The sequence below is a fragment of the Prenolepis imparis genome, unplaced genomic scaffold, assembly GCF_030444845.1.
Source record: "Prenolepis imparis isolate NDT839.2.m4 unplaced genomic scaffold, iyPreImpa1.0 SCAF_3, whole genome shotgun sequence".
In the NCBI taxonomy this organism is placed as follows: domain Eukaryota; kingdom Metazoa; phylum Arthropoda; class Insecta; order Hymenoptera; family Formicidae; genus Prenolepis; species Prenolepis imparis.
This window is the reverse complement of record NW_028141161.1, coordinates 8319106-8336246: the sequence shown is the minus strand read 5'-3', so window position 1 is coordinate 8336246 and position 17141 is coordinate 8319106. Positions and strand designations below refer to the sequence as shown.

The window sequence follows — 17141 nt, the reverse complement described above, 5'->3', positions numbered from 1 at the left end:
AAAGTAGAGTGCACAAGAAACATGTGCCTGTACGAGAGAGGAGATGAGACTATCGAGGACGACGAGTCGTCGACAGCTTTTATGGGAAAGCACACACACTATCTGTCAATTAAAATAAAATTATATAATACTTATATAACTTTTACATCTACAAGGAAAACAAATAAACATTTGTTGAAACTTGTATTGACAGTAGTTTAATCAATCCAGCAGGGAAAAAAAATAAGTCTTGAATGTTTTTTTAGATATTTAATGCTTATATATATAAATGAAGAACTGTTATATTTTTGAGAACTTTTACTGTTAAAATAAAAAGTAAATTGATATACTGCAACAGTTAAATAGCATACATTTTTTAATTATACTATTTCTAAACTTTATATTATATTGGATTTTATTTAATTTAGTTATTTAAATATATGTGAATATGAAAATTAGTTTTGAATAACAATTAATCGATAACACAAGCATAAGAATAATTTTATTTATTCTACAAATAATGATAAAGGAGCATAGATTCTGCGTAGTGGTCATCATATTAATAGCATTCGAGTTGTAAATTAAAAGTTCGAAATTTTAATTTAAACATTTAAAAGAATAGGGAAAATCAAACAATAAAAAATGAGATAAAATACATACTATTCTATGTATTGCCGAAATATTTTACGTACTATGATATATGATATATATATATATATATATATATATATATATAGGCAAAATATATTAAATTATACAAGCATTTTGAAGTAAATTAATCATTCATTAAACATTTTTTGTATCCCGAAATTTGTTTTTATTTTAATGACTTGATCATACTAAGATTGCTTTCCGATATTCACTGCCACTGCTGAAAATCTATAGCGTACGTGATTTAAAGTATAGAATTTCGATACTTGCAAATATTGGAACGCACCCTATTTAATCGTTTTACAGCGCATTCGAAATCTGCATAATATTTAGATCTTCGAAAAATAAAACTTGAGAATAAGAATAAAATAAAATAAAATATATTTCATTATAAACAATGAAATTAATAATAAAGACAGAAATAAAATATATTTAACTATAAATATTACTTAAATCTTATGTACTATGATACATATATAGTTATCTATAAAATATTTAATTATACTACTACGTTAATGTATAGATTAATCATTTATTGAACAATTGACGCGTAGTTTAATTATATTTTAATTATTAGATCATGCGATTCGATTGTTTTACTGCGCGTTCTAAATTTTAATTATATTTAAATCATGGAAAAGTCAAACAATAGGACAAATATATACAACTATTACAACACAAATTTTCTACAATTTTTTTTTTAGAATTTATAATAAATATGTACAAATTAAAAACTTGGTCATTACTTCCTCACCATTCTATTTCACTCATTAAACTTTCTCTATATGAGCCAACTGGTTTTTCAATTTTGGCTTTTTCATAAAAGAAGCTTAATGAGCGAAATAGAATGAGAAAGCAATGTGCAATTTGCACATTTTTCTCATAAAATAATTTTTTTTTTAATGTCACGTATATGTATGTGCATGTATGTATCTATTGTCATATGTTCTTTTCGTATGTTTATTGAAAAAAATTGTCAATTTTATCCCGTGTTCTCCTATTACCGTAATTAATTCATAACTACGTGACTATTTATCATTATAGAACTGTTATTGATATTTTTTGAAGCTTTTCCTATAATCCCTTTACTTTTTCTTTTAAGATGTAAAAACATTTTTTTACTTTCAATTCAATGTCAATTTTAATTTATATTTATTAAAATACATGACGATGAAGATTGATATATCTTAAAAATAATCTTATTTCCAAATTTCTTGAAGAATCTATTTCCAAAATATCGTCTACTTATAAGTTTCTCCACATCTATATTTCTCTTCTCGATATGATAATCTATTTTAAAATGACATATTCCCTAGATAGTAAATATGGACTAAATCATAACGTTTATTATAATATTATAAAAGTGCAGCATATATTTATGACAGTCAATCTTTATCACTCACTCGTGTAATTAATTTTCTTGGAGCAGCTTTTTGAAATTTCGTCACGGAATAGTTACATCGTTACATTACAACATCATTGATCAATGTGATAACCAAATTATCGCAAAATGTAAGTGAATTATGTATTTGGCGCGGTAACATTATCGATTCGTCGCGAACAGAATTTAATCAGCCACTTTCCAGATAAATCTATCGATCCACTGATTTACTCGCACTATATCGATACGGGATAATAGATCAAATATCCAACTGACAATTTATTGACCATTACATGACCAAATAAAAAAATTTGTTCAACCTTTTACTTTTGTTATGCAATGAATAAATAATATAATAAAAAATATTTTTATATAAGTTTCATATTATTAGATAATAATTCAACATTAATTTCGGAATCCAATCGCAGCAATATCTGAATTGCGGAAGCAAAAAAATTATTCCTAATATCATTAATATATTGATTCGACTGCTACAGAGAGATTAATGTTCCAATAAATAACGAAATCATTGTTCGCGAATGCGTAGTGAGAAAATTGCACGAGAAGCAAATATAATCGTACGTGCGTTAAGATTAGAAATCCGAGAACAATAAATCATCGATAATGATGAAAAAGCAATCTATCTACTGCAAAATTATGTATACAGAATGTAAAAAAGATATTAATAAACTTCTGCGCATGTGTGTGTGTGTGATAGGTGGATTAATCGATGCCATAAAATCACCTTTCCTCACTTAAAACATTAATTTTCAATAGAAAAACATTACATTTTCACAGATATTAAAGTATTTAAGAAGAACGATAAGATATTGAGTAAATAATAAAAAGATTTTTACCTATAGGTACAAATGTATGATATAATTAAAGAATTTATCTCGGGAAACAATTATTCAAATACGGATATCAGAAAAATCTTATTATTTTACCTCAATTTATAAAAATCTTATTATTTTACCTCAATTTAATATGTTTGTTAATATAGAACCTGTGGAAGAAGCTCTGCAATTATTCGCATCTCACATAGTGCGCATCAAAGTAATCATTAATATAATTAATTTTATGGGATGTGTGTTAAGGATAGCGACAGTTCAAATAACATCGATATTCTTTGAATTAATAATCTTGATTTTATTCTTACAATTAAATAAAGTACAAATAAAAATATTAAGTATGTATTATATATATGTATATTAACTCAATTACCATATATAAAAATAATAATTACTAAATAATTAGTCAATAATTACTAATAATTACTAAATAATAATTATTAAAGAGATATAATATGATATACACAGAACTTTAATCATTTTTACACGCAGTGATAATTACGCAAAAAAACTAGAAAAAAAAGAAGAAATATTCTGGTAGTTTTGTTCTAATGCTTAAAATTTAAATTTGTCAAAAATTAAATATGTTTTTACAGTTTTCATTGCATGAATTGGGTAATAATAAATGTAACATGTTAATTCTAGATTAAGAACACAAAACTACACTTTTCTCGTTAATATAATATTTTATGTGCAAGTCATATTATATGTGTATTTTAAACTTATAATTTGTACTTATAATTATTTTTATACATATCAGATATATTTTCATACATATCACTATTAGACTTTCTGCATTTCATAATAAAAAAATATCTATACGCAAATTCGAGAATTTACTCTCAAGTGCATAATATTATCGTATTTCTGGCATCAAAAGTGTGTGTGTGTGTGTGTGTGTGTATGTGTGAATAAATGCGCTTCCGAAAGCACAGCTACGCTGAAATATTATTAGAAAGACTATTTTTAAAAATTGGATACATTTAAAACGTTCGTAATTAAATATATTCGTAATCGATTTTTGTGTCATATCATCAGCGCAAAATAAAATATTTTACTCTTTCTTTATATGTTATTAATCTGTAACACAAATCTTTTTGTATCAACATAATAAAGCACAAAGCTTTCATACAAGATTATTTCTTGAAGAAAATTTTTTTTCATTACAAACATTGATTTGATTCAATAATATGTACCGATAAGGTAAATTTTCTATGTAAAATTTTTAATTAAAAATCCGTTAAAGAAACGTAAACATCAATAACATAACACTGTATAGTTATTATCGATTGGAAAATTATAAAATTATATTTAATTGCGATTCGTCGTTGGTTCCTGATGAGCAATAAAATATTTTTTTACACATTAGAGTTCAGTATCATTGGATGAATCTTTCGGGTGACAAAATTTGTTTGTACGCAAGAACTTTCCTGCATATATAGTTGACGTGGTAGTCAAATGTTCGATACATTTGTAACCGAATCGCTTCAGTAATATCAACTTGATCTTCTTTTTCAAATATGATAAAAATGAAGATATTTTGCACAATTTCCATCAAATTAAAAATATAAATAAGTAATTATTCCATACATAGTCTATATTATCACACAACCATAATGTTGTAAGCACTGACAATTTTATACCCATTATAATAAACTTCATGATAAATAACTTCAGATATAGATTGAATCTGCAAACAAATAAATATTAATATTTAGATATCTTCCAATAAAAACAATAAATTTTATATATCAAGTTTATTAAACAAAATAATGGAATAAATTATAATCCCAAAGAAGAGAGAAAAGAGAAATAGTTCCTTAAAGAAATTCCTCAAAAAAGTAATTTTCTTTATGAATTAAATGTATTAATTAACTTTATTCTCATTATTTGCCACATTTCGAGAATTACAGTCTATCTCGAAAATACACGATGCAAGTCACAAGAAAAGAATATGCACGCCGAAAATGTATTATTTTCAAACAATCTTCTCTCTTTTATCTGGAATGCGGATCGATAAGGTATGCATGATATTGTCAGCAAAGATATTGACAAAAATATATCTGCATATATCTCATTAACAAAATAAAAGATTACCACAAAGCGATGCCAAAATGTCAGAATACGAACCATTTCTTATTGTCATTATACCGCTTGCTTTCAGAATCTGTTAGACGAAGGCCTGTATCCCTTTTGTAGCGTTTGATCTTTAGTGCCGCAGATATGGATAAGCAAATGCTAATAATCATAGAGGCACAATGGAACCCGTAGAAATACAACAGAAACGATTCAGGGTCTATAAATGTGATATATAATGAATTTTTATACCGTTTCTTATACTATATTAAAATGCGGTAGCATTAATAGAGTTATCTAAAACGTACGGTTATCGTAGTACCAGCAATTTCCTAACCAAATTTCTGGTCGCAAATTTTTTGGTAAATACTCGGAAATTAAATCCATGATGATGACACAAACAACAGCAAGTATAAATGGACAACCGTACGCAAAAATCACATAATACTCTAACTTTCTCTTTTCTGGTTGTATGACGTTTTTTTGTAACGAATCAAATCCTCTGCAATTTACATATTTAACTAAGTAGATAAAAGAAATCTCAATGTAAAAGGGTTAAATTAATGTTTGCCTTTGATCGAGGCTCTCTCAAAGATCCATTCTATAAGCAAATATAAAATAGATTTACATAATACGACACATGACACATGCTACACAATTACCATGAGAAATGATATAATATTTGTATAACATATAGAAACTATTACATATTTACATAAATATTCTTCATACAAAAGTAATCTAAATTTCTATACAGTTTTCAGAGATAAATTTTTGTCAAAAAATATATTTATGTTAAAAAATTATAATATATTGTTTTATTGTATACATAAAAAAGAAAGTAAATTAAAGCGATATGAATATCAGGCTTATATAATGTTAAAATAATTCAAGAAAAGTTTGTTACTTTATATCGTGAATGATTAGACCATGTTGTAATATTTTATAAATATTTTATTAATTAAATATATACTATAATGTTTATAATTTAATATGCCATTTATACTTTCAAAAAATTTACGTTATCTTAACAAAATTTTTGTTTTGTATAATAATATAAAGCAATCTGGAAAAGACAAATTGAAATGAGACGCAAGTTATACAGGGTGTTAAAAAAAAGAGTTACATATTTTGAGAGCAGATAGTATTAATCAAAATAAGAAAAAAAAGTCTAATAAACATGGGTCCTACAATTAATATCTTCGAAGATACAGGATATCTTTACATTTGAACTATGTTCATTAGACCCTTTTTCTTATTTTGATTAATACTACCTGCTCTCAAAATATGTAACCCTTTTTTTTAACACCCCCTGTTTAAAGTACAATATAAAATATTTGACAATTTACCTGAATGTCCATATTGAAACTCATGGTACTTAGCCAAAAGAAACTCGACATAAACCAGAAATATTGGACGAAGGCTGTAAAAATGAATAAAGATAAAAGATGTAATAATAAATAATATCTTAATCATTGAGCGCATGTTAAAATGCACGACACAAAGTTTTCACGTTTTTGATTCTCCATTAAAAAACAGATTTGCTAAAACTTCTTGTACGAAAAAATGATAACAATATTTCATAAATACTACTGATATTAAATTAAATAATGTTTCAAAACATAACTCTGCAAAATTCTAAAACACAAAAAGGAAAATATATATATAGTCTGTCATAAAAGTAATGAGACTAAATATATAGCGCATAATGTAGCAGCATTAAAAAATTCTAATTACGCGGAATGTATAGAACGAAAAAACACACATGGCGATGAGGTCTATTAATACACACTTACGAAAAATATTATGACACATAAACGCAACCGAACAAATTGAAAATTGATGTTTTAGAAAAAGAACTCTGCTTTATATTCCACGAAATTAGAATTTTTCAATGCTACCACATTATGAGCTACATTATTCAGTTTCATTACTTTTGTGACAGATCATGAATATATAAATATTGAGGCAAATTCAGATTAATTATAATTAAAGTAAAACTAAATTTTAATTTTATTCATTATGAATTGTTACGTTTTTAACAAATTATGTATTTAAAGTTATTAAGAAGATTAATTCATATGCGAATATACATTATGCCTGACAAATATATACGCTGCATTGATTGCATATAGTTATATAATTTATTGTTAAATATACTGTACCAAGTGTAATACAGGCGGGATATGACGAAAACGCTTTGTAAAGAATAACATTCACAACGTAAACTATGTTTGCGGCGGATGTAGCAGCGCAGTAATGGCACAACATGAAGCCGTGTACATTTCGAAGTTCTGGCAATATGGAATACACCAGAAATATTGGCACCAGAAATAGTATACATACTGTACGGATGCCTGCAAATATGTTCATTGCCTGAGATGTCATGCCAAACTCAGGTATGTGTTTTAACGCTTTCTTGTAGATTTTCTCGAAAGTTTCTGAACAGAAAGTCACTTCCAACTTATCCCCTCTTTCCAAAAAGACAGCGAGACAATATGATGTCGATTTAAATAATGTTTTAAAATATGATAAATAAATAGAACCATTGGCATAAATCTTATAATCATATTGATGACCATAGTCAACTTTGACACGTTCCTCTTTCTGACACGGATCGTAGACGGCTAAGTGAAACAATTCGTCCACTTTCTTATTTTCGCTCTGCATCGAATCGTTCCAGTATACATCGTTTGGGAAAAGGTTCAATTCAATTTTTCCATGAACGCATTTGTCGTCAACCAGACGATCGCCAAAAGGACAGCAGAGCAGAATGCAAGTAATATTGTGGCACATTTCGTATGGGACGATATTGATACTTTCATTACTATCTTTACTGGAATTTTCAAAGACTTTATTCAACATGAAATTATTCCTTTCAATAACGTTTTCATAAACTTCCTGTGACGTAAAGTTGTTTTCTTGATTGACATTTGTCGAATTGGTTTGAAAGTTCATCGGTATTTGATCATCATCCTCATGATTGTCAACAGAACGCCTGCTTATTTTATATAGTATCGAATCAACATTTTCGCGATCGTTATTCGTGGAATTAATGCGAAATTTATTCTGCATTTCATATCGCGTACTGATGGTAAACTTTTCATACAAATCATATGTTATCTCGTCATTATAAATTGTTGTAGAATCCTCGTCTATCTTGTTTGTGTCTACCTTGTTTCGTATCGTCAAATTATAACCTTTCTCTTTGTTGTTGGTGGAAATTTGCTGAGATTCCGATGGCGAAGTGACGAGAAGAAGAAGTACGCAACACAAAAAAACAAAATTTTTTTCACACATTATTTTGCATAAAAGATATACTTGAGAGTAATTAGATAATTAAGTCAAGCTTATTAGTATTCACATAATTCCTCACATAATTTTCGAATTTTCAATAATTAAAAATGTCTATATATTTTTATGCATACTTTAGCATTTGTATTAATGATATTAATTAAAAAAGATGAGTTAATATGCAAAATACATAGGTAAATATAGTGAAATCAAATTATCTTTTTCTTCTGATGTTTCTCAACAAAATCTCGATAGATTGATCTGATTTAATTCTAGCACTGTTAACGTAGACGATTACGTGGTTGATTTATAATTATTGCTAGATTCAATAAAATTATATCACTATATCCAACTTTAACTTCTCTTCCTGAAAGAAGAGAAGAGTGCACAAGAAACATGTGCCTGTACGAAAGAGGAGATAAAACTACCGAGAACGACGAGTCGTTGATAGCTTTTGTGGGAACATACACACATTGTCTGTCTACTACTATAAAATTATACTTGTATAACTTTTACATATACAAGGAAAACGAAAAAACATTTGTTGAAACTTGTATTGACGGTAGTTTGATCAATCCAGCAACAAAATAGAATAAAGCCTTGATTGATTTTTAGATATTTAATGCTTGAATGTAGAGCTGTTATATTTTTAAGAATACTGTTAAAATAAAAAATAAATTGATACACGTCGCAACAGTTAATAGCATAAATTTTTTAATTTTACTATTTCTAAAATTTATATTATATTGGATTATACTTAATTTAATTATTTAAATATTTGTGAATATAAAAATTATTTTTGAATAGCAATTAATCGATAACAAATAATGATAAAAGAGAATAGATTCTGCGTAGATGTCACATATGTGTATATGTGTATATATGTACGTACTCACTTTTAGATATTGCTTTTGTATATTTAATTCGTAAAATTTTTAAATTCATATTTTTTGAAAATATTGAAGAGCAATCTAGCTGCAACGAAATTATGTATACAGAATGTAAAAGAAAAAATACTTTATTAATAAACTGCATATTTTGTATATAATGAATGAATGGATTAATCGATAAAGGATGTTTTGCCTCATAGAATAATAAACTTTAATAGAGAATTATATTATATTTTAAAAATATTAAAATATTTAAGGACATTTTTTAGCTATTAGACAGACGGTAATTAATAATGACATTTTTATCTATATTATGTATAGGATATAGGTATATGCAAATGTATGATACAATCAAAGAATTTATCTTGAAAAACAATTCATGAAGTACGGATGTCACAAAAATCTTATGCATTCTTTTACTTAAATTTATTGATGATAATATGTTTGTTAAAATAGAAGCTGTGGAATTTACGCAAAATCCGGTTTGCAGTTGTTCGTATCTCACATAGTGCGCATCAAGGAAATCATTAATAATTCATTTTATGGGTTCTTAAATATAGCAACGGTTCAAATAATATCATTATTTTTTGAATTTATAATCTTAATTTTATTCTTACAATTACAAAAGTACATATAAGAATATAAAGTTTATATGTATATTAACTCAATTATTAGATAAAAGTAATAATTACTAAAAAGATATATAATATACACAGAGCTAATAATTATAACACACAGTGATAATTACGCAGAAAAATTAGAAAAAAAAATTTTTTTTTATAGTTTTTTTTTAATGTTTAAAATTTAAATTTGTCGAAAATTAAATTTGAATTTACAGTTTTCATTGTATGCATTTGGCAATCTAATCATGCATGTTAATTTTAAATTAAGAGCACTGAACGACACTTTTCTCCTTAATTTAATATTTTATGTGCAAGTCATACATATTACATGTGTGTTTTAAACTTATAATTTTTTTATACATATATATATCAGATATATTTTCATATATATTACTATGAGATATTCTGCACTTTATAATGCAAAAATATACATATTTATTCACAAATATATCTATATACAAATTCTAGAATTCACTCTGAAGTGCAAAATATTATAGTAAAATATTTCTACAGCAAATATGTGCGTGTGTGTGTGTGTATGTGTATGTGTGTGTGTATAAACACGCTTTCGATAGCAAAGCTAAACTAAAATACTATTAGAAAGAAATACTATTCTTAAACAATGGGGGAGGGGGATACAATTAAAACGGTGTTTGAATATATTCGTAATTGATTTATGGATCATATCATCAGTTCCAAAGAAAATATTTTATTCTTCCTTTATGTTATTTATCTGAATCAGAAATCTTTTTTTATCAACATACAGAACAATACACTGTATACTTTTCATATAAGATTATTTTGTGAAAAAAATTTTTGACAGGATTACTATTGATTTGATTCAATAATATGTACCGATAAGATAAATTGTCTATGTGAAATTTTAAAGCAAATTTTTTAAAGAAACGTAAACATCAATATCTAATACTGTAAAGTTATTATCGATTGGAAAATTATAAGATTATATTTAATTGCGATGTAACGATTTTTTGCACATTGCAACATTAAAGTTCAACGTGACCAGTTTTCTTGTCCGCAAGAACTTGACTTTTTTTGCATAACCACCTCTGACATGCTAGTCAAGTTGACGATGTTACATTCGTCCCGCATCCGAATCGCTTCAGTAACATTAACTTGATCTTTTTTTTGCATACAAATATAATAAAGATGCAGAGATTCTGCACAATCTCTATCAAATTAATAAATACAAATAGGTAATATTTCAATACATAGTTTGCATTTTGTAACAACCATATCGTTGTCAGCACTGACCAACGTATACCCATCACGGTAAACACTGTGATAAATAACTTCAAATATAGATTAAACCTGCGAACAAATAAACATTAATATTTAGATATTTTTCAATAAAAATAATGAATTCTATACATCAAGTTATTTAAAAAAAAATATCATAAATTACAATTCTAAAAGAGGGGGACAGGAGAAATAGTTCCTTAATGAAATTCTACAAAAATATAATTCTCTTTATGAAATAAATGTATTAATTAACTTTATTCTCACTATTTGCCACTTTTCGAGAATTTTAGTCTATCTCGAAAATACACGATTCAAGTCACAGTAATAAATGTTTTTCTTTTTCTATAGATTATGTAATTACATGAAAAAAAAAAACAGAAAAGAAAATAGAAAAAAATAAGCACACCAAAGATGTATTGTTTTCAAATAATAATAATCTCTATTTCATGTAGAATGCAAATCAATCGGTATGTATGATATTGTCGGCAAAGATATTGACAAAAATATATCTGGATATATCTCATTAACAAAATAAAAGATTACTACATAGCGATGCCAAAATGTCAGAATACGAACCATTTCTTATTGTCATTATACCGCTTGCTTTCCGAATCTGTTAAACGAACGCCTGTATCCTTTTCGTAGTGTTTGATTTTCAGTGCCGCAGAGATAGATAAGCAAATGCTAATAATGATACAGGCACTTCGAAATCCTTGGAAATACAACGTATACATTTCAAGGTCTATAAATATAATATATGACATATGATATAAATATGATATAATAAATTTTTATACTGTTTCTCATACTATATTGAAATGCGGTAGCATTTATAGAGTTATCTGACAATGAGACGTACGTTTACCGTAGTACCAGCAATTTCCTAACCAAAATTCTGGTTGCAAATTTTTTGGTAAATACTCGGAAACAAAATCCATGATGATGACAAAAACAACAGCAAGTATAAATGGACAACCGTACGCAAAAATTACATAATACACTAACTTTTTCTTTTCTGTTTGTCTGACGTTTCTTTGTAACGAACCAAATCCTCTGCAATTTACATATTTAACTAAGTATAGATAAAAGAAATCTCAATGTAAAAGTGTTAATTAATGTTTGCCTTTGATCGAGGGTTTCTCAAAAACCCATTCTATGAGCAAATATATAAAAATAGATTTACATAATACGACACACGACAAATGCCACTCAATTACCATGAGAAATGATATAATATTTGCGCATAACATGAAGAAACTATTACATATTTGCGCATAACATGAAGAAACTATTACATATTTGCGCATAACATGAAGAAACTATTACATATTATAAATATTCTTCACACAAAAGTAATCTAAATTATTATCTAGTTTTCAGAGATAATATTTTGTCAAAAAATATATTTATGTTAAAAAATTAGCACATATTGCCTTATTTTATACATAAAAAATAAGATTATAACTATATGAATATTAGGCTTATATAATATTAAAAAATTAAAGAAAATTTTGTTACTTTATATTCCAAATTATTAGACCACGATATAATTATTTTATAAATATTTTATAAATATATATATATATATATATATATGTATGTATACACATAATTTATTATCTAATATGCCATTTTTACTTTCAAAAATTTAAGTTATCTTTAAAAATTTCTGTTTTGTATAATAATATAAAGCAATCCTTATACTAATCTATATACTGGAGAAAACAAATTAAAATATAAGGCAAGTTATATGAAGTACAATATAAAATATTTGACAATTTACCTAAATGTCCGCCACATATTAAAACTCATGGCACTTTGCCAGAAGACACTCGACATAAACCAGTAATATTCGAGGAAGGCTGTAAAAATGAATAAAGATAAAAGATGTAGTAATAAATAATATCTTAATCATTGACCGCGTATTAAAATGCAGATACACAAAGTTTTCACGTTTTTGATTCTTCATTAAAAACAGATTTGCTCTAACTTCCTGTACTAAAGAATTATAATATTTCATAAATACTATAAGCTACTGATTAAATTATATAATCTTTCAAGACATATCTCTGCAAAATTCTAAAGCACAAAAAGGAATACATATATATATGTATATATATATATATATATATATATATATATATATGTATATATACAACAAAAAACCTGAACATGTGATAAGTGACAAAACATTATCACCAAATGCTTTTTTAAACTTTTATCGTTTATCTTTGTTCAATATTTTGTCGTTCCATAACGATCATAAATACGAGATCTATTAAGGTATATTTATAAAAAATTGTATAATGACACATAAAAGCAACCGAACGAATTGAAACTTGATATGTTTTTAGAGGAAGATTTGAGCTATATATTTCACGTAATTAAAATTTTTCAATGCTGCCACATTATGAGCTACATATTCAGTTTCATTACAATTCTGACAGACCATGTATATACAATAAATATTGAGGCGAACTCAAATTAGTTATAATTAAAATGCATCTAAATTTTAATTTTATTTATTATTAATCGTTATATTTTTAACAAATAAAATATTTAACTTATTAAAAGATTAATTCATATGCAAATATACATTATGCCTGACAAATATATACGCTGCATTAATTGCATTTAGTAATATAATTTATTGTTAGATATACTGTACCAAGTGTAATACAGACGAAATATGACGAATCCGCTTTGTAATGAATAATATTCACAACATAAACTATGTATGCGACGGATGTAGCAGCGCAGTAATTGCACAACATGAGGCCGTGTATATTTCGGAGTTCTGGTAATATGGAATACACCAAAAGTATTGGCGCCAAAAATAGTATACACACTGTACGGAAACATGCATATATGTTCAGTGCTTGAGTTGACGAGCGGATCTTAGGTGTGTATTTTTCCGCGTTCCTTAAGACATCATCTAAAGTATCTGAACAGAAAGTCACTTCCAACTTATTTCCCCTTTCCAAAAAGACAGCTAGACAATATGATGTTGATTTAACAAATGATTTATAATACGATAAATAAATAGAACCATTGGCAAAAATCTTATAATCGTATTGATGACCATAGTCTACCCTGACACGTTGATATTTCTGACACGAATCGTAGACGGCTAACTGAAACAATTCGTCCACTCTCTTATTTTCGCTCTGCATCGAATCGTTTGTGTATACATCGGTTGGGAAATGGTTCAATCCAATTTTTCCAGGAATGCATTTGTCGTCAACCAGACGATCGCCAAAAGGACAGCAGAGCAGAATGCAAGTAATATTGTGGCACATTTCGTATGGGACGATATTGATACTTTCATTACTATATTTACTAAAATTTTCAAAGACTTCAATTGACATGGAATCATTCTTTTCAAGCAAGTATTCATAAACTTCCTGTGATGTAAAGTTTTCATTATGATTGACATTCGTTGAATTGGTATGAGAGTTCATCGGTATTTGATCATCATCCTCATGATTGTCAACAGAACGCCCGCTTATTTTATATAGTATCGAATCAACATTCTCGCGATCGTTATTTGTGGAATTAATGCGAAATTCATTCTGCATTCCATATCGCGTATTGTTGGTAAACTTTTCATACAACAAATCATATCGCACTGTTATCTCGTCGCTATAGATTGTTGTAGAATCCTCGTCTATCTTGTTTGTGTCTACCTTGTTTCGTATCGTCAAATTATCACCTTTCTCTTTGTTGTTGGTGGAAATTTGCTGAGATTTCGATGACGAAGTGAGGAGAAGAAGAAGTACGCAACACAGAAAGGCGAAACTTTTTTCACACATTATTTCGCATAAAAAACTCAGAGTAATTAGATAATTAAATCAGTCAAGTTTATTAATATTCATAATTTCTCACATAAATTTCGAATTTTCAGTAATTAAAAATTTCTATATATTTTTATGCATACTATAGCTTTTGTATTAATGATATTAATTGAAAAAGATGAGTTAATATGCAAAATAAATAGGTAAATATAATGAAATCGAATTATCTTTTTCTCTTTGTGTATCGTAACAAAATCTCTAAAGATTGATATGATTTAATTCTAGCACTGTTTACGTAGACATTTACGCGGTTGATTTTTAATTATTGCTCTCTAGATTTAATAAAGCTATATCACTAAATCCAACTATAACTTCTTTTTTTTGAAAGAAAAGAAGAGTGTACAAGAAAGATGTGCCTGTACGAGAGAGGAGATGAGACTATCGAGGACGACGAGTCGTCGACAGCTTTTATGGGAAAACACACACACTATCTGTCAACTACAATAAAATTATATAATACTTATATAACTTTTACATATACAAGGAAAACAAATAAACATTTGTTGAAACTTGTATTGTCAGTAGTTTAATCAATCCAGCAGGGAAAAAAAATAAGTCTTGAATGTTTTTTTAGATATTTAATGCTTATATATATAAATGAAGAACTGTTATATTTTTGAGAACTTTTACTGTTAAAATAAAAAGTAAATTGATATACTGCAACAGTTAAATAGCATACATTTTTTAATTATACTATTTCTAAACGTTATATTATATTGGATTTTATTTAATTTAGTTATTTAAATATATGTGAATATGAAAATTAATTTTGAATAGCAATCAATCGATAACACAAGCATAAGAATAATTTTATTTATTCTACAAATAATGATAAAGGAGCATAGATTCTGCGTAGTGGTCATCATATTAATAGCATTCGAGTTGTAAATTAAAAGTTCGAAATTTTAATTACATTTAAAAGAATAAGGAAAATCAAACAATACAAAATGAGATAAAATACATACTATTCTATGTATTGCCGAAATATTTTACGTACTATGATATATGATATATATATATATATATATATATATATATAGGCAAAATATATTAAATTATACAAGCATTTTGAAGTAAATTAATCATTCATTAAACATTTTTTGTATCTCGAAATTTGTTTTTATTTTAATGACTTGATCATACTAAGATTGCGTTCCGATATTCACTGCCACTGCTGAAAATCTATAGCGTACGTGATTTAAAGTATAGAATTTCGATACTTGCAAATATTGGAACGCACCCTATTTAATCGTTTTACAGCGCATTCGAAATCTGCATAATATTTAGATCTTCGAAAAATAAAACTTGAGAATAAGAATAAAATAAAATAAAATATGTTTCACTATAAACAATGAAATTAATAATAAAGACAGAAATAAAATATATTTAACTATAAATGTTACTTAAATCTTATGTACTATGACACATATATAGGTATCTATAAAATATTAAATTATACTACTACGTTAATGTATAGATTAATCATTTATTGAACAATTGACGCGTAGTTTAACTATATTTTAATTATTAGATCATGCGATTCGATTGTTTTACTGCGCGTTCTAAATTTTAATTATATTTAAATCATGGAAAAGTCAAACAATAGGACAAATATATACAACTATTACAACACAAATTTTCTACTGTTTTTTTTTTAGAATTTATAATAAATATGTACAAATTAAAAACTTGGTCATTGCTTCCTCACCATTCTATTTCACTCATTAAACTTTCTCTATATGAGCCAACTGGTTTTTCAATTTTGGCTTTTTCATAAAAGAAGCTTAATGAGCGAAATAGAATGGTGAGAAAGCAATGTGCAATTTGCACATTTTTTTCATAAAATAATTTTTTTTTTAATGTCACGTATATGTATGTGCATGTATGTATCTATTGTCATATGTTCCTTTCGTATGTTTATTGAAAAAAGTTTTTTAATTTACATTTTTTCAAGAATTTAAAATTCTATAAAAATTAGATCCATTCCCCGTCCTCGCCAAATTCAATACCAACTACTCTTTAATGATACTCTACTTAAGTAAAAAAATTTAGTCCAATATCTAAAATTTACGAAAGTTAAAGCACCACTGACATTTTTTAAAAATACATTAAAATTTAAAATACTATATAAATTTGCATAAAAGTGACAGTAAATAAAAGTATTGTTCTACTTTACTTGCATGCCAAATTGGAGCACTATAACTTAAACAGTTCATCAGACTTTTAAATTTTCCGAAAAGTGGATGGGCACATATACACAATACGGATACACTCGTAAAAAA

At 26.6% G+C, this 17141-nt stretch overlaps 2 protein-coding genes across 3 annotated transcripts in view; both read right to left on the bottom strand.

Annotated features, from left to right (window-relative positions):
- Nucleotides 1-17141, bottom strand: part of LOC145934334 (uncharacterized) — a 36729-nt gene that overhangs the window by 5201 nt on the left and 14387 nt on the right. Inside the window, exons 8-9 of the mRNA XM_083034695.1 lie at nucleotides 5247-5440; nucleotides 4993-5158 (exon numbers count right to left, since the gene is read on the bottom strand). Of these exons, the coding sequence (XP_082890821.1) occupies nucleotides 4993-5158; nucleotides 5247-5440 (360 nt within the window). The remainder of the gene's footprint in view (nucleotides 1-4992; nucleotides 5159-5246; nucleotides 5441-17141) is intronic.
- Nucleotides 9908-15229, bottom strand: LOC145933424 (G-protein coupled receptor Mth2-like). 2 transcript variants are annotated; one of them, XM_083033100.1, is made up of 5 exons: nucleotides 13674-15229; nucleotides 12789-12867; nucleotides 11865-12058; nucleotides 11582-11717; nucleotides 9908-11074 (listed from the first exon to the last, which is right to left on the bottom strand). In XM_083033100.1, exons 1-5 carry the CDS (start codon nucleotides 14815-14817, stop codon nucleotides 10825-10827), a joined length of 1803 nt encoding a protein of 600 aa, XP_082889226.1. In that variant the 5' UTR covers nucleotides 14818-15229; the 3' UTR covers nucleotides 9908-10824. The 2 variants fall into 2 exon arrangements, with proteins under 2 accessions (XP_082889226.1, XP_082889225.1); XM_083033099.1 differs by having other exon boundaries at nucleotides 9912-11074; nucleotides 11582-11747.